This window comes from Eptatretus burgeri, chromosome 6, assembly GCF_056783735.1.
Source record: "Eptatretus burgeri isolate ZD-2024b chromosome 6, Ebu_testis_v1, whole genome shotgun sequence".
Classification (NCBI taxonomy): Eukaryota; Metazoa; Chordata; class Myxini; order Myxiniformes; family Myxinidae; genus Eptatretus; species Eptatretus burgeri.
Window position 1 is genome coordinate 64707061 of NC_140966.1, and position 19720 is coordinate 64726780.

Here is a 19720-nt window from a genome sequence, read left to right on the forward strand (position 1 = left end):
GGTGGCAGGTGCTCATTCATAGCAGGCCGATATGTAGGGTTGCCCAGAAAAAATTAGGCTATTGCTTCGGGTGAGGGCTATTTTTTTGTCAGTTGCTACATTTACTTTTGTAATGGGTTGCTTGTTTCTGTAATGAGTTGTATAAATAATTGTCTCTTGTATATTTATTTCTCCTTGTTGCAGGTTATTTAAAATAAAAATCAGTGAAACAGCCATCATGGCTTACTTTTTGTCTGGGCAACCCTGTATATTGAGGACTAGCACGGGCTAACATCAAGGTACCAATCCTGCCACTGCATGATTTGTGCATCGAAAATGGAGCAGAAATGTACAGATTATTTCACTAAAATGGATATATAATTCAGAGGTATTGCATTCTCTTTCTGCTGAAATCTCTTCTGGGTTCATTTCCCTGCCCCATGATATACCGCCGTTTCGCAGGGAGGATGTTGCGCCGTCCTTTGGAGAGTATCTTTATAAAGCTGCCCTGTCTGCTTGCATTCCGGCGTAAAGCCTTCAAATATCTCATGGCATCTTTCGAAAAAAAGAGTATGCCATTGTGTGCCCCGATGCACTGGCTAAAATTTCAATCAGTGCTCTGGTCTGTGATGGTTCTGAATCAGCTGTGGAGTCAAGCCCCCATACATGATGCAACAAGCAACCAGGTACAGCGCAGTACAGCTACGTGCGGCTGACCCTTCTCAAAAGGGACGAAAAGTTTTATTTGTTTGAAAACCCAGCTCGACATAATACTTCAAGATGCTTTAGGTTTGTTACCTGCACTGTGCTAATGTAATGCCTTAATGCCTGAGCCACGTGTTATGTGGTGAACTTTGAAGCACCCACCTCTCACTCCTTCTTGTACAAAAAAAAAAGAGGAAAACCTCTGCAAATGAAGGAAGAAACAAAAGGCAAAACCTTTCACAAAGTGGCTATATTGTCCATAAATATTCATGTACATGTGCTGAATACATACATACATACATACATACTTACATACATACATCCCAAATGACATCATTGGTATGTGGGTACAAACGAGTGCATCGTAACCTCCTACACCAAGTCACAGATACTGTGGCCTGTAACCTGTTAACTCCACACCAGAAACCCAGAAGCTTTTGATGAAGTTTTCCCAAGACGTTTCCACTCATAAAAACCCAAATCTTGCAGTTTGTATTGACAGCATGGTGATTTGCAGCTATGCACGGTTACACAAGGGATATGCTGCAAAGGGAAAGGAAAAAAAAAACTACATCAGCGCATACATATATAAATAAATAAAACACAAAAGAGATCATGTACGAACACTTTCGTCACGCGTGTGTTTCAAAGCTCCGGGGGTCATAGTATCTCCGCACGCAGTGAGTGCGGGGAGAGGCACAAAAAAAAAAAACCTGATGTGAACACCTGTGGAGATGATGTGAAGCACATGTTTGAAACGGCCTTCCAATGGCCGAAGCTGCTCACTTTTCACGGCCCGCCATGTGCGCGAGCACAAAATTCCGCACATTTTGCTTTCGGTCATATACGGATCATCGTTATAAGTCTTTCACCTGAACGTGCGAAGCAGGAACGTCTCGAGATGACTTCAACCGGAAGCTACAGTCTATATGATGTTTGAACACTCAATTTGCGGACATTAAATTAAATCCTAGCTCGGGTGGAATTTTGTTTGGCCTTCCTGCTCGTTCGGCCTACAAACAAATGGCGGAGAGCATGAGTGGATGTAGAAACACAAAAAAAATGTAACTGACAGTCCACGTTGATCTCATATTTGTGGGCAATTCGAGGACCAATGATCCCAATATTGCTGCTGGTATTTGTTGGCGATGACTTGCATTTCCTAGGAGTTAATTTAATTAATCGCCCTCAAAGTCAAGGCTGCTTCGGCGGAACAATAAAATATTCAATGCATATTGTTGTTTTTTTTAAAGACGTTTTCGACTGTGTCTCATAACAACTGGCACGTGATCGACAACAATGAAGGTTTGGAGAGTGAAAAAGATTTCCTCTTTTTAAAGTTTCAGAGCCAAACATTCAGACTGATATTCCAAAGAAAATGTGATAGTTTGTAAACTGGAAAAGGACAAACATTCCTTTGTGGTTCAGCAATTAGATTTTTGAACTATTTTGTGTGATTTGGGGTTTATTTGTGTGTTCGCTTCGGGTTCCAAGTATTTTTGTAGACACATGACATCTCTCTTCTCTGAGAGGCTTTCTAAATGGGAGGATACCTGTGTCTTCCTTTATGGTTATTGTTGGTGTTAATTCATTAATGTGATGTACTTGTGCATCTCATGTGCCTTCGCACGCAAGTTTACACTCGGCTAGTGTGTCCTTGTCTGGGTCACTTGTTCTTGGGGACCTCGTCTGGGTCCGCTGCTGTGTTCCTGCTCCCTTCCTTTTACTATTCATTCATTCTGTTGCTGTTGCCTTGCTCTTCCACATGCTCTGATTTTTGCAGAAGACAAATAGCGGTGTGTGAGACAACAGCATTCGATATTCATATTGCACATCGATATCCAATCATAAAATTCGATATTGATCATTTGATATTGAAAAACATTGATTTTGTTTGACTTGTCGGAAAATGTGCAAAAGAATATTTTTCTGAAAAGATAATTGAATTTGATCGTCGAACAATGAAAATGTTTTATCCTGTAATTAACAATTGAGAAGGAAATTGTGGGAAATAATATCTCAGGAGTTTTTTTTTTCCAGCAATGCAAGCAATTACAAGCTGTGGAGTACAAGAGGGCGGGTGAAATAAAGCATTGACATATCCCAGATGACACGGGCATGGACAGGTACACTGCCCTTTACCATTCTTTTTTCTGTTGAGTTACCAACTGTACTATAGAGTACTCGGCACATCCAGGGTGTAATAGGACCATTGAGTAGGTTCAAAATATGCACGTTGACATGGCAACGTGGTCCATGTTGATGATATGGCAGTTCAGTGGACCATCACAAAAATGTCTCAAAGGAGAGACAAGCCAGACTGGTAATGTTATTAATTACTGTACTGCTGGTCTGTATGTATGCAGCGTCACAATCTTGTCCTTCAACAAAGCTTCAATGGAAAATGGCAACTTTGAAGCACCTTTACTGGCAGACTCTGGACATCGTAGTCCAATACCAGGAAGCTTGTTACCACTTGAAGCAACTTTTAGAGGTTTTGAAGGCCCTAGAGTTGAAAAGTCTTTGCAAGGCTCCCTGTCTGTTTGCCAGGCAGCAAGAGGAGAAAAGGCCGAAGGTTGTAATGTGCCTTGATTGCCAAAGACGCCAGGCCATGTTAAGCCACTCGGTCGCAACGCTGCAAGACTTACAATACTCGGTCTTTCAATGGCTGTGCTTTCTCCTTTGGCCCACGGATGACTGAGGTTGAAGGGACAAGTAACAGAAGCAGGAGTTGGTTTGGGTAGAACAAAGCCTTGCATTGGGATGGAAGGCAAGAAGTGAAGTGGCTGAATGAGTGGAGTGGTGGCAAGTTCATGGCAGAGCATGGCGCTTTCAAGCTCTTTGTCCGCAAAGGCACGTCGCTTCCGCATGCGGGTGCTCAAGGGAGGAGGTAGTGGGGGTGTTGAGCATAAAGTCGTAGAGTCAAAGAGACTGTTGTGATTGTGAAGGCCTGGGTAAAGGATATGAGGCAGATAAAGAGGGGGAGAAGGAATGGTTATGGGCTACATGATGGTTGTCCTTCATTGCTGAAGATGCACATTCACAAATGGCATGGCAACACCTGCAGTGTGAATTTGTGTGTAGCGTAGGATCTGCTGAGATCAGACCTCTTAAGATAGCAAGCAGAGTAACCAGAAAAGATCAAACCTCTTGATGCGAGCAATTTAGGCAACAATTTGGAATTTGTTTAATACCTAGACTACTCTTAATGAAATAATATCGTACCAGTGAGGGTTTTAACTTACACCAAGAAATGCTAGCAGTTAGATTCACATCTTATCCTCCATGCAAGGGTGAGGGACTGTGTGGTGTGTGAAGCAATGCCTTGCCTGCGAAGCATCAATCAGATAGAAATCAAACCCACATTCAACTGCTCAAAGGTTATCCATCTCTCTCTCTCACATATACAGTGGGGAGAACAAGTATTTGATACACTGCCGATTTTTGCAGGTTTTCCCACTTACAAAGAACGTAGAGGTCTGTAATTTTTATCATAGGTCCACTTCAACTGTGAAAGACGGAATCTAAAACAAAAATCCTGAAAATCACATTGTATGATTTTTAAATAATTAATTTGCATTTTATTGCATGAAATAAGTATTTGATACATCAGAAAAACAGAACTTAATATTTGGAACAGAAACCTTTTTGCAATTACAGAGATCAGACATTTCCTGTAGTTCTTAACCAGGTTTGCACAGACTGCAGCAGGGATTTTGGCCCACTCCTCCATACAGATCTTCTCCAGATCCTTCAGGTTTCGGGGCTGTCGCTGGGAAACACAGACTTTCAGCTCCCTCCAAAGATTTTCTGTTGGGTTCAGGTGTGTAGACTGGCTAGGCCCCTCCAGGACCTTGAGATGCTTCTTACGGAGCCACTCCTTAGTTGCCCTGGCTGTGTGTTTCAGGTCGTTGTCATGCTGGAAGACCCAGCCACACCCCATCTTCAATGCTCTTGTTGAGGGAAGGAGGTTGTTGGCCGAGATCTCACGATACATGGCCCCATCCATCCTCCCCTCAATATGGTGCAGTCGTCCTGTCCCCTTTGCAGAAAAGCATCCCCAAAGAATGATGTTTCCACCTCCATGCTTCACGGTTGGGATGGTGTTCTTGGGGTTGTACTCATCCTTCCTCTTCCTCCAAACACGGCGAGTGGAGTTTAAACCAAAAGGCTCTATTTTGGTCTCATCAGACCACATGACCTTCTCCCATTCCTCCTCTGGATTATCCAGATGGTCATTGGCAAACTTCAGACGGGCCTGGACATGCGCTGGCTTGAGCAGAGGGACCTTGCGTGTGCTGCAGGATTTTAATCCATGACGGCGTAGTGTGTTACTTCTGGTTTTCTTTGATACTGTGGTCCCAGCTCTCTTCAGGTCATTGACCAGGTCCTGCCGTGTAGTTCTGGGCTGATCCCTCACCTTTCTCATGATCATTGAGGCTCCACGAGGTGAGATCTTGCATGGAGCCCCAGACCGAGGGAGATTGACTGTTATCTTGAACTTCTTCCATTTTCTAATAATTGCGCCAACAGTTGTTGCCTTCTCACCAAGCTGCTTGCCTATTGTCCTGTAGCCCATCCCAGCCTTGTGCAAGTCTACAGGCTCTGATGTCCTGAGACAGCTCTCTGGTCTTGCCCATTGTGGAGAGGTTGGAGTCTGATTGATTGAGTGTGGACAGCTGTCTTTATGCAGATAACGAGTTCAAACAGGTGCAGTTAATACAGGTAATGAGTGGAGAATGGGAGGGCTTCTTAAAGACAAAACAAATAGGTCTTTGAGAGCTGGAATTCTTCCTGGTTGGTCGGTGATCAAATACTTATTTCATGCAATAAAATGCAAATTAATTATTTAAAAATCATACAATGTGATTTTCAGGATTTTTGTTTTAGATTCCGTCTTTCACAGTTGAAGTGTACCTATGATAAAAAATTACAGATCTCTACGTGCTTTGTAAGTGGAAAACCTGCAAAATCGGCAGTGTATCAAATACTTGTTCTCCCCACTGTATATATGTATATATATATATATATATATATATATATATATATATATATATATATATATATATATATATATATATATATATATATATACCATCCTGTCAGATGGTTAAGACCACAGAGGAAGAACGGTTTGGGGGGGAGGGGCGGGAAGTAAATTTAGACATGTTATATTAATTGTGAAAAAAAGAATGATCTTTAAGGAACAAAAATACCAGGTAATGTATTTATAATAACAAAGGACATTAGGCAAAGAGAATTACATGGGAGGAAAAGATATTTGATGGAATGATTCTTAATCACATTTGCATAAAATGCTCGTGAATTATATTATGATAACTTTACAAATTTTGTAACTTTGGGAAAAACAGCATAACCAAAAAGAATTGAAAGTCAAAACCCACCAGGAGCAAATTAGGTCATCAACTTCATGCGATTACCTACGAACATTAAAGATCACAAATAACTCTTATGCCCGGTTCACCAAATACAGTCTTCCTTCAAGGATTACATTATCATGCATCTAATAATTTCATACAAGGTAGAACAGCAGTCTCTAACATCAAAATAATCGAATTTCAACACAGTCACATTTTCCAATCAAACCTATAATTAATTACCTTCGACAATACTTTTAGCCAGCAAGGTAGGAGGTTTGAGGGTCCTTGGAGGAGGATGTCTTCGTTGTGTGTGTCCTTCATTGGGGTCCAACTGCAGACCCTTCCGCAACTGAGAATGTGCAGAAAGGGAAGGTTTCTTATGAATATATCTGTTTCTTTCATATTCTTCAAAGATAAATTCGAAGCAATAAAACTGAGTGCCCATTCTTAAAGGGATGCTGGTTTTCTGGCAGTAGAAGTGATCTGCTTTGAGAGATGACCATACTTCGCAATTTTATGTCTATTACTAGGGTTGGGCATACAACCATACTTTTTTTGAAAGGAGTTTTTTATGGCCAAATTTCACGCTGATCACAAATCCGTTGAACTTTTTGACATAGGATGATGTCTTAGGTTGGTAAAATGCAAAAATTCAAAATGGCCGCCAAATTTACCCACTTTTCAGGTAAAATTTGATAATTAGGGCATGTAATATTAGGGTTGGGCACACATCGACTTTTTCTCTGTTGTCCCGTTAAAAGGAGTTTTTTTATGGCCATTTTCACGCTGATCACGAATCCGTTGAAATTTTTGACCAAGGATGATGTCTTAGTAAGGTTTGGTTTGGAAAAAAGACGGGGGCACGAACTTGTTAGTTGTTCAAGGGGGCGGCGATCGTTCCGAGTAAGAAATCATCCTAGGTCAAAAATTTCAACGGATTCGTGATCAGCGTGATAAATGGCCATTAAAAAAACACTCCTTTGAACGGGACAACAGAGAAAAAGTCTGTGTGCCCAACCCTACTATTACATACAAGTTAAGTTTACAAAGCATGATAATTGATTTCATCTGAAGATTTCAACAATTCTTCATCTTGGACAGAATGACAAACTTGCTACATTAAGAAGTGGAGCACAATCCCAAATCAAAGAGGAATTAGGATGAAATATCTCTCCTTCACTACCAAATAAATTGTCACAGAGACAGAGACAGAGACAGAGAGAGAATCTCTATGAAGAAATGTGAAAGCTCAGAAAGATGTTGGATGCATGAAGCTTTGGTGGGATTGAAAGGTGGATTCAAGAGGAGAGGAAGGAATGATGCTCTCAAAAAAATTCCCAAGATAATTGAAATTGAGAGGGTAATAAAATAGAAAATAATTCAGGTACATTGAAGCTTGGTATATACACCATCCTCAACGATTGCATTTACACATCCCACTGTCAACTATTTTATAACCCCACAACCCCTACCCTCCTCCCTTTTTCCTCACCTTTCTAAAATATTTGTTTTTGAGGGGCATAAATTCCGTGGCACAAATCAAGGCCACAACCCTCATTGTCGTTCTCAAAAAGCTTGGTCAAGTCTTGTCCGGAGCGTTTTGTGAGGTATCGCATTTCATGTTTGGAGGTAGAATGCAAAACATGAAATTATTTCGTTTTTGATGACAATTAATTTAATGGGTAACTTTTTATAACCTTTTGTCGTTGTGGCACAAGGGTTTGGGGGCTTTGGAGTGATTCATGGAAAGTGAAAGATGAGTGAAATCTTTCATCGTATGTTTAATAAGTGATACATGGAATGACATTGGAAAATTTTCACATTGAAACTGTTCTGAGAGGTGTTTACTTGAGATATAAATAAATCAAAGGTGATTCTGTAAAAACAGGAGCTTTATTTATTTGTCATTTAAACACCTTTTGTAACAATAAGGCAATTCAAAAAAAAAATCAGCACAGTTACAAATTATCACTTACCTTGACAAATCAGGAATAATCATTTACCATGATATTTAACCAATAATCCATTGCATAAACGAACAGGACACATTTCCACACCTGGCCAGCCTGCTGCCTCCGGAGTGCCACCTGTGCAGCCATCACTCGCTGTCGCTCAACCACGAGCAGGCAGTTTGCACATGCGCAGTCTCTCCAGCGACATTGTCGCTTGTGACCCTTGAGGCACGACACCACGCCGTGATTGCGGCATCGCGCGCACTTTGGGGTCCGAGCAAGACGGCGTGATACGGGGGGTGGGGCTTCATCTGGTAACCTGGGCAAAGCCCGCGGGATAAGTGTGGCTTCCTGTTTCAGCTCGTCCGCATGAGTCGACAGGTGAGTCTCGGTGGGTGGAGCAGGAATCTCAATGTGTGGGTCATCGGTGGGACTTGCTGTCGGGCTTTCGAGGCGAGTGCTGAACGAGGTGACCCCGTTTACCAGCGTCTCAGCCATGGATCCTGTCAGTGGTGTAGAACTACGTGAGAAGCGAAATAAAGGCCGACTCATGCTAAAAGAATATCAGAACATCTCTCATTCAGATGTATACAAATACATACAGTGCCTTCAGAAAGTATTCACACCTCTCGACTTTTGTCACATTTTGTGTTACAGCCTGAATTTAAAATGGATTAAATTAAAAAAAATTGTCACCGATCTACACAAAATACCCCGAAATGACAAAGTGAAAATGACAAAAATATGTTTTTTGAAACTTTTACAAATTAATTAAAAATGAAAAGCTGAAATGTCTTGTGTAAAAAAAGAGTATTCAACCCATTTGCAAACTTCACACTCCAAACTGAGCTCAGGTGCATCCAATTTCCTTTGATCATCCTTGAGATGTCTCTACAACTTTATTGGAGTCCACCTGTGGCCGATTCAATTGATCGGACATGATTTAGAAAGAAAAACATCTTTCTATATGAGGTACCACAGTTGACAGTGCATGTCAGAGCAGAAAATCTACCATAAAGTCCAAGGAACTGTCCGGAGAACTCCGAGATAGAATTGTGAGGAGACATAGATCTGGGGAAGGGTATAAAACAATTTCTATAGTGTTGAAAGTTCCCAAGAGAACAGTGAGCTCCATAATGAGGAAAAGGAAAGAATATTGAACTCCCTAGACCCTTCCTAGCTAGAGTCGGCATCAGGGACTGGGAGCCTTGTAAGGACAGAGGGAACAATGAATGGAGCCAAATACAGTCAAATCCTTGAGAACCTGCTTCAGAGTGCAAAAGACCTTATATTGGGGAAAATTTATGTTTGAAAGCAACACTGGAATGGCTTCAGAACAAAAACGTGAAAGTCCTTGAGTGGCCCAGCCAAAGCCCAGATTTGAATCCCATTTAGAATACGGAGAAAGAATAGAAAGAAAGAAAGGCCCCTTCTTGGCATTCCCATCTCAGCAATCTCATAATTCTCAGACCCCACGTTCAAATTCCGAATCTGTGTTCCTTTGTCCATTGTCTGCTAATGTCCTCGTCATACATGGGACTTGTGTACAAGCTTCTGCCTGAACCTTTATCGGTCACTGTTAATTTTTTTTTTAATTCTTATTCATGACAAACCTTAAAAATATTCATAAAAGGTAAACGAAGGTTAATTTTACTTTGTTGTTTTAACTTGTGGTGTATCCTTTTCACCTACTGTATATCGATCCAATTTCCCAGTGGAGGCTCACCTCAGGGGTCTCGGCGGTTACATGCCAGGAAAGATTCTAACGAGGCAAGTTGGTAAATATACACAGTAGTTATGAATGAATACGCTTCTGCTAAATATCCAACACGTTCCTTCGAATAGAATCCGATGATTTATGAGGGTGCTCTAATGTATCCTGTCCTTTGGATATTAACACCATTCAGTTGTGACGTACGAGGTCACCAGCGTGACGACGCGGAATTGGTCACCAATGAGCATGTTTTTTTTATTTTAAATTTAAATTCCCATTAACCTTTTGAAATTCTCCCTCCAGTACCTACGTATAATTATTCGTTTTCATCTGACCGTCGCTACGTAGGTATTCCACCTACCTCGGGATTGCAGGATAGGCAAGAGATGCATGCACCAGCCTTTAAGCTGTCTCGGCTGTGTTCTAATCTTGACCCAGCTTTAAACTGTCATCCTGGTGCTTCGCATGCAGGGCTTGATGCATCAATATGTGCGCCTTCCATCATCCGTGCGCCGTCCATCCATCAAAAGGACGTTAAGCTGGAGGACGATTGTGCCAGCACTGGCTGTTGCTGGACGTTAAAGATGCCACTGAGTCATTCATGAAGAGTCAGGGAGTCATCGCCGGCAGCATGAACAAATTACAAATTCCTGCCTAAACGGCGTGGGTCGCAAGTGGTCTGGTCTGAAATATCCCTTAACACCAGGTTCCTGCGCTCTTTGATCCATCAGTGTTGTAATCTGGACAGCAAATCCTACACGGCAAATTTACGTTCCCAGGTGTTTGCAGGTCACGTGGGAGTGGACATTGTCAGTTCTGAAGGGTATTATTAATACAGTATTACTATCAGTATTCCACCTACCTTTTAAATCAAGATTTTCCATGAGCCTCGACTTTTAAATCTCAATAAAGGTGGAGCATAGCATAATATACATTGAACTGTGTAACACTCCACGACATAAAACAGCACTGTCGTGTACTGAATCGACCGGTATGATACGATACGATACTATGATATAATGTGAAGCAATTTGGAACTGTAACAGAATAACGAGTTAGTAAAACATCATGATTATATATTATGGACGTCGGAATCTGGTGTTTTGTAACCTGGATGTGTTTTAATTCCGGGCAGGTAAATACCTACAAGTCACTGGGATTTGAACTTCGGTTCATGAGCATCGGACGAGCGAGTCATCGGTTCTGATGAGAACGCCAAACAGGCTCACCAAATTATTATTATACGTCTGCATAAATCGTTTGTTTTACATCGACTTACTTTGTAAGATTTATGTTTTATGTTATACCATTTGTTTTTTGTTGACCTGGGGTTCCCAAACCGTTGTCGAGGGCCTTCTGATGGGTTGCGGATGACTTCGCGCCGCTTGATCTGATAGCGATTTACCGTATTCAAACTTGTCAGCTTGCAAACTTCTCACAAATCTGGGTTTTTGAATGGGGGGTGGGGGGAGGGGTCACATCAAAAGCGTTTTCTCTAATAATTTTCATGGTACGTACCGGTACCAGTTGGGTCACGAAGCGAATGCGATTTCAAATTTTGGGTAGTGGACAAAAACAAAAAGGTTTGGGGGGGGGGCTACGATGTAAACAAACAAAGAAACAAAAAAAAAAACGTTTGTTAACCTTGACCATGAGGATTAACGGATTAACTTGTCTCATGATTAACTTATATCAGTGTCGGTGGTGTAATGGTAAGAATGTCTGCTCTGGGGGGGTGGGGGGGGGTATGGATGGTTCAAACCCCAGCCGAGTCATACCAAAAACTATATCATGCCATATATTGAGTCATACCAATGGTATGTGCTGCTTCCTTGTTTGACACTCAGAATTTAAAAAGGAATGAGTACGTACAAACAACCATAGGTTGGTAATAGCAACATAAGCTTTAATCTGCCAAATAGCCACCTCGTGTGTCTAATATCCTTGTGAGGAACACATAATTATTATTATTATTGTTATTATTATTGGTTCACGAGCGCCAGCCAGAGTGACCACTATATTCGTTATGTCTGGGTGTCTGGGTGTCTGTCTTTCCAGAGCATAACTCTGTGGACTTTGATCTGATCTTGATGAAACTTGGTTATGTGTTCGATATCAATGTCTAGTTGTGTTTTCCTGGATGAGGGCGTGCGACGCCCATTGTGGGTGGAGCCACGCCCAAAAAATAGCCATTTTTAGGGGGTAGTCGGATTAAAAATTTATCTTCTCCTTGGGAATTGACTGAATGGAATGGGTTCTTCAGTATTTGAATGGCAAAATGAATTATCTAAAACTTGTCGTCCAATTTTCATTTTCGTCCCAAGGTCAAAAACTTAGGAAATTGCGAATTTTGACATAAAAATCATACGACCGCCCAAACATTGAGAGCTAGGATGACAATATTTTTAATGCATAATCTTGAGGTCATTCCCCACCTAAAGTCTTGAAACCATTTTGCTCTATCTCAAACACCTTGCCCGTGGCGTCCCCTTCAAGTTTGTTTTTACGCTGATTTCATCAAAGTATGGATAATCCGAGCAGTGTGAAATGCCATAAAGCCTATATGACGTTATATTGTTCCTGGAATGTTCCAGAGGAAGTTTTGCACCAAAGGTCATAATCCTTGACCTTTGACCTTTAAAGGCCACAAAGGTCAAATTTTCAAAGTTGTGGGAATCAAACCGGGTTTTCGACCTTCTTCGACGAACCAACTCCAATAAGCTATAGCACGTATCCTGTTTCCTTATTTTAATGTCCACAACATTGTTTTGTGACCTTTAAAGGTTATGCAAAGGTCAAATTTTTAAAGTTGTTGAACGAAACCGGGTTTTCGACATTTTGCAGCTCATTACCCGTCACCCGTACCACATCATGTTGATCATTTTTATACCATGGTCAAAAATTATCACATTGTCTCATCCTTGACTTCTGAAACAATCTACATCGTCAAATACCGCTCGTGAACCATCGTCGTCTTCAGACTTGTAATCTCATTATAATGATGATGACAGTGGTGTAAAGTAAGCTGCATGGAGGGCATTCAAAATGTTGTCAAAACGAAACGCAATGGAGTCAAAGAAATGCCCACGTTGTATGAACTTTGTAACTTATAAATATGAATATATGGTGAGGAAGAAATATATCTCCAACACAATTGTTGGTACATCAAGGCTGCTCGCAGCACGGCTCGGACTTACCGGCCCGTGATGTTGTCCTGGACACATTCACTGGTCCGATTGATGACTCCGCCTCGTTTCTCCAGCTTTTCAAACACGTTTAAAGTCCCCACCCCTCATCTCTCTCTATTGGCTATTATTGATATGACGTCACGGGCTCCCTGGCCAGGGCTTCACTTCGTCGGGAATCTTTATCAACTTCTTAACCTGCTTTACCGACCGTAGAAACAAAAAATCAAACAAAAAAAAAACACATTTCCATGTCTGATTAATTAATCCAGTCCTCGGGAACTCGATATTGATGGAGATCCAACCCATCTCGATTCGGACGTATCGGTAAAAAACGATTCTTTTAGAGCACGATGGCATAAAGCACTCAACAAGCTGGAGCCTGTCACCTGGGTGTGAAGACTATTCCATCCACAAAGCGAGAAGGGCATTTGGTAGAGCGTTTACCTCTGTCATGTAATGCCTGATCCGCGAGAACATATCAGGCCCAACACATTTTTGAGATATCATGCTGTGCATCATTTTTGGCCCGATCTCTCATTGGTGAAGAATCAATTAAAAAAAAATAAATAATCCGTATGCAGATTCAGATCTTCACAAAAATCGAATCACTTCTTCCTCATCACACACCCAACCTGTCCACCAAGTTTCACCCGAATCTGTCCACAACTTTTTGAGATATCTTGTACACAAACAAACAAACAGACAGACAGATGGACAGAAAGGCGTGAAAACATAACCTCCTTCACCTCCGGTGGTGAAGGTGAACATTGGTGTAACCGCAAGGGCTTTGGAGCAAAACTATACAGAAAAAAGGTTTGAGATTTCAAAAGAACACTCGATTATAACTCATTTACATTCATTGTTCGAGCCGTTATAACGTGTGTGAAGCGTGTTTATATGATTCGTCGAAATGCGAAATAATAATAAATAAATAAAAACAGCGTGTGCATACACACACACACACACACAATAATGTGGAGCAATCCAATGACACATCCCCAAAAATGCCAACATCCCAGTTTCAGAAAACTCATGGATACATGAACCAAAAGCAATCATTGAAAACAAGGACGTAACACTCACATACGACCTGAGGATCCCATAAAAAAGTGGGAACGTAGAAAACAAAGCACTGCGACCGAATATCGTACTTGGGTTTAACAAAATAAAAAAACGGCAAAGAGAAAATTGAGGTTTTAGTACCCAGTGATTTTGGCATACACAATGCAGAACTCATACTAAAAAAAATATAGAAAGAAAAGAACCACAAACTACAGCTGGAAGCTGTCTGGAGCTCAGTGACGATCCTGAAAAGAGCCTTCGGAACAAGAAAAAACTTTGAGAAGAAGAAATCTTCGCAGCTCGGTGCATGAATCATGATCCCTAACTGAAACAGAGGTGGATACTTAGAGCACTGGGAGGACTCCGTTCCACCTTCTGAAACCCACATTTGGAGATAACGACCAACGACACACATGCGCGCGCAGGCCTCACCCTCGTACATGCGCTACATCCCAACCTCAGAATCCCATCTTGTGAGTAAGAAGAGGAAAAAAAAGAGTAAAATTACAGAAATAGATTCGAGCAAGCAAGAACGAAATATCACCAACAACGAAATAACCCAGCGGGTTCAACAATATTTGCAGTTTTCGAGCATTTCCTTCATTTGCTATATTGTCTGACAGGATGGTGCAGAGGAATGCACTTACCTTTGAGCTGTGTAGTCTGGGTTCCATTCTCGACCCGACTGCCAGATTGGTGTTGCATTGACGGGACGTTGTTTCACAAAAATCCCTTGGATGGACGTTAAGCCTGGTGTCCCGTCTGCTGGAATCGGTTGGTGGACGTTAAAGATCCCACGATGTGTTTTGCGAAACTGAAGAACAAATTACGAATTGATGCTCCAACCACTTTCAAACGTCAGTCAAACCGGCAAGCTGGTCCGTGAACAAGTTGGGTTTAAACCTCCCTTTCCAGCAGGCTCACAGGAAGGGAGGATGAATTGGAGCCGTTAAAGAAGTTACTTTTATTTACCATGTCAACTTCATTTCGCAGAAATGCTCCTGCCGACTTTTACAAAGTATGATCCCAGTGACAACTTCGATCCGTTTTACACTGCAGTGTCAGATGGACAGTTTGCACATGACGTGTCCACCACTCACAAGCCCCTTTTAACCACATTCATCAAAACAACTTTTATTCCAAAATGTGAGAAGCTTGTCAGCAGTTAAACTCGAATACAAATATAAATAAGACACACAAATATGGTTTAAAAAGTACATGATTTTATTACTGTTTGATAAATTATAAGACTAGAAGGTATAATGTATACGTAGATATAACAACAACAAACTTTGGTGCAGGAGGAGGCCACTTGGCTCATCATGTATGCATATCATGACGCGTATTTGTGTTTCTAATAAACTAGGCATTTTTACTCATTGCTTTGCTGATTAATTTAATCAAAAGATGGCATTTTGTACTTCACAAACATTTACCCCATCATCTTCCATCTGCTTGGAAGTCCGCTTACGTCACCTTCGTCAACAGTCCTTGCAGTTTTTATATGGCAGGAGCAAAAAAAATCACTTCCGCTTCACTGCAAAGCTCAGTGTTGGATGCTTTGGTTTGAACCTCTGCTTAAAACGAGTGAAATGAAACATTTCAAATTATCCTCACTCAGGTTTCAGCATCACCGTAATGCACATTATCAAAAAATTTTTTTTTAACTTTCTTTCGATAAGACGATGATTTGTAATACCAGAAACCACTGTGTGGCGCAATACGAGACACATTTACGTAGAGAGAATTGGGGTCTTCCCCCCACCCCCAGATATGCCACGCAGACAGAAACCATACTTGGGGAACCTTGAGCCAACATGCAAAATTTGGTTGGATTTACTTCAGGAGGTTTTTAGTTTTTGAAACATATATATGAACAAACAAGTATATAAAATACAATTTCACTTTTATAGTTAAGATGTACTTTTTATTTTTTAACATGTTTACATATATATATATATATATATATATATATATATATATATATATATATATATATATATATATATATATATATATATATATATATATATATATATATATATATATATATATATATATATATATATATATATATATATATATATATATATACCTGGTGTTGGAGCAGTGGTGAGGGCAGCGGCTTGGGATCCAAAAGGTCCTGAGTTCAAGCCCCGTTGGGCCACTGAATTAATACACCAGGGGGTTGACTCAGCCTGTCATCCTTCCGAGGTCGGCGAAATGAGTACCATTATACTGGGCCGGTGTATACCCTGGATAAAATAGGTGTACCATATCCCTGTGTCGTAAGAGGCGACCAGGGTTGCGTCAGGAAGGGCAGCCGGCGTAAAACGTGTGCCAAATCACTATGCGGATCATACGGATGATCCGCTGTGGCGACCCCTAACGGGAGCAGCCGAATGAAGAAGAAGAGGAGGATATATATATATATATATATATATATATATATATATATATATATATATATATATATATATATATATATATATATATATATATATATATATCCCTGTGTCATAAGAGGCGACCAGGGTTGCGTCAGGAAGGGCATCCGGCGTAAAACATGTGCCAAATCAGTATGCAGATCATACGGATGATCCGCTGTGGCGACCCCAAAAAGGGAGCAGCCGAAAGAAGAAGAAGAAATATATATATATATATATATATATATATATATATATATATATATATATATATATATATATATATATATACATATATACATGTATATATACATGTATATATATATATATATATATATATATATATATATATATATATATATACATGTATATATACATGTATATATATATATATATATATATATATATATACATGTATATATACATGTATATATATATATATATATATACATGTATATATATATATATATATATATATATATATATATATATATATATATATATATATATATATATATACATGTATATATATATATATATACATGTATATATATATATATATATATATATATATATATACATGTATATATATATATATATATATATATATACATGTATATATATATATATATATATATATATATATATATATATATATATATACATGTATATATATATATATATATATATATATATATATATATATATATATATATATATATATATACATGTATATATTGTTGTGGTTTCCCGCCCGTCGGCGTGCGGGCGACCGATTCAAGCCACTCTCGCCCACCGAACGGGAAAACCTAGTCGCAGCTTTCAGATCAACGCCGAAATCCAGCTACGGGTGTATCTTTAATCACACCGAAAATCAGCCAGCTATTCTGTCCGCGCGCGACAGGGTCCGATCGCCGAATTGTCGATTTACCTAATTATGCGCACAGACAGAAATGCCCGGGATTTATACCTCGACGGAACCTGCTTGGAAACGAGCTGCTAAGCAGCTCGCTCCGTTTGCGATTTGCCGAGCGGTGTATATCGCCAAGCCCCGCCGGATCCGATTCTCTTATCGGTTATGAACAACCAGCTATATTCCGAACTCAATTATGACAGTTCAATTGAGGGAAAGGATGCAACGAACGGGTCAACATTCACACAAGAACATTTATTACACACACGACACATATGCAGTCATGCAGTCATGTATGCAATCAGGTACGTGTGTAATCAAAGCAATTAATGCAATGGGGGTAAGGGACAGGACACGAGCAAGAGAAAGAACTACAACCGTTGGTCTATTTATTATGTACACTTATTACAATTCTACTTAAGGACATGGTGCCACGACATTCATACAAATAAAAACCCCAGGAAAGGAAAGGGCAAGAACTGGGCCTCGTGGCCCTTTAATAGTTCACGGAGCTGTGAAGACCGCAGGAGCTCCGACAGGCCGCGCTGGTTACCTGCCACCTTCGTGGTGACTCGCTGGTTGACCCTCGACGTTTCGTCAACACGGCTGTTGGCGCTGCTCGACTGGGTTGGCCCAAGCCCCGGCGTGCGGCCTTGTGGTTCGGGCCTAGACAACGACGCCTCCGAGGAACGAACGGGCCTTTGCTTTTTCAAGAGTTGATGCTCTTTTAAGAGCCCGTCCGTTCCTTAGCGTTGGCGATCTCTCTCCGGCCTTCTCCACCTTCACGCTATTCTGCGCGGTACGGCAGGCTTGGCTGCGCTCTGATGACCCCGACTGCCCTCCAGTGGACTCGAACCCCGGCTCCAAGCTCCAGGCTTCCGCTCTCTGCAGCTCCCTGACAGACTCCGAACCCCGCCAAACTGCTTGCTTGGCGTTCAGCGCGCCTTTATATGGGGTCCGTGAGTGAGGTCTGATCTTTCACCTCTCACCCTTCACCCCTCGCTGGCTCTGCCCCTTTTGATCTTTTGATCCGATTTTGACGCGAAGCTCAGAGAGAGCGGACGTGGTAGAAATCATCAGCTCCCGTGGACGTTGCAGAGATCATCGGCCCTCGCCACAACTAGGGAGTCCCCGCGTCTGGTGGCAGAGATGTTGTTTGTTCAGGATGCTGTTGCCGGTCACAAGATGGCGGCGTTCGTGAAGATGAAGGTGAGGCGATGTTTGTTGTGGCATAGGTGGTGAGGAGATGTCGTGGTTATCGTTGTGGAGATGGTTGATGAGAGCGATGTTTTCATTGTGCAGAGGTTTGATGAGATGCTGTTGAGGAGATGGGGAGGAGATTTCGTGGTTGGCGTTGTTCAGATGTGGTTGTTCCAAAATAACGATAGCAAAAGAATAACAGCTGACTCAAAGATAACAGCCCGGTTACACCTTTCAACATCGGTGGGAAAAACTAATCTGAACACACTTGTCAACATAACTGATCTCTGGGATACCTGAATGGTGTTTTATGAATTTCCAAAACCGTAACAATTTACATTTATATCTATATATATATTTTAGATGTATGTATGATATATGTATGCACAATATATTTTATGTACAATACATGTGTATAATACACAGTATCGTACGTATGTTTCATAAACATATTGCAGCATATGTGTATATTATATTGCAGCATGTCATCGACAACAGACGGAGAGGTTTAATTATTGCTGAAAGACAAATTAACAATTTTTCGATGGACAACACATTTGCTCGATTCTCTTAAATATGAGTTAAAAGACGTGGAAATGGACAGTTACAGGTACTGACATAAGAATTGAATTACTGACATTTTTTGTTATCATTCTACGTAAAACACTTCATCTGTTAGTGTTTCCATCTGAACCATTAACCCATGATACAGGGAACCCTGGTTCAAATCCTGTATACCATATATTTATCCATCGTATACTGACATCCTTTTAGATTATGTCAAAGTACACTGATGTCGAATAATGTCTGTCCTGCATGTGATTTATCTGCAAGCTCCGCGACAAGTCTTGGATAAATGAACAGAACGTTTTGTTTTCCATCTCCTCAGGTTAGGCCTCCAGATGAATCAATGAAATGAAATGTATCAATACCCTTACACGTTATTAAATCTGTACATTCAAACCCTTGATATTGTTTGCAATTACTTATTTTGTTTCAAAGGTTCAACAAGTTTGGTTTAATAAACACCTTAAAGGTCCAAAGACTTCCTGCCTTATTACATTCTGTGGTGTAAGTAGCAAGGTATCCAATTGTAGTTGACATGGAAAGTTTATGTTGCCATTTTCACATGGTGCAGAGTAACTAATTCAGCCTGAACTTTTAAGGCTTAAAGAAAATGTCCTTTTTATGTGCCATGCA

The 19720-nt window shown here is 40.7% G+C and overlaps 1 protein-coding gene across 1 annotated transcript; it reads right to left on the reverse strand.

The window, feature by feature from the left end:
* Positions 1-882: 882 nt before the first annotated feature.
* Positions 883-13036, reverse strand: LOC147024960 (uncharacterized). The gene is made up of 4 exons (XM_085885437.1): positions 12929-13036; positions 8123-8520; positions 6306-6414; positions 883-3634 (listed from the first exon to the last, which is right to left on the reverse strand). Exons 2-4 carry the CDS (start codon positions 8513-8515, stop codon positions 3021-3023), a joined length of 1116 nt encoding a protein of 371 aa, XP_085741563.1. The 5' UTR covers positions 8516-8520; positions 12929-13036; the 3' UTR covers positions 883-3020.
* Between the last annotated feature and the right edge of the window lie 6684 nt (positions 13037-19720).

Bases quoted from the DNA above. Each gene is read 5' to 3' on its own strand.
- LOC147024960 (XM_085885437.1), bottom strand. From the start codon at position 8,515: ATGGCTGAGACGCTGGTAAACGGGGTCACCTCGTTCAGCACTCGCCTC. The intron at 6,415-8,122 runs GTGTGGAAATGT...GCACATTCTCAG, and splicing joins GGAGGCAGCAGGCTGGCCAG to TTGCGGAAGGGTCTGCAGTT. The intron at 3,635-6,305 runs GTAATTAATTAT...TCCTTTACCCAG, and splicing joins GGCTAAAAGTATTGTCGAAG to GCCTTCACAATCACAACAGT.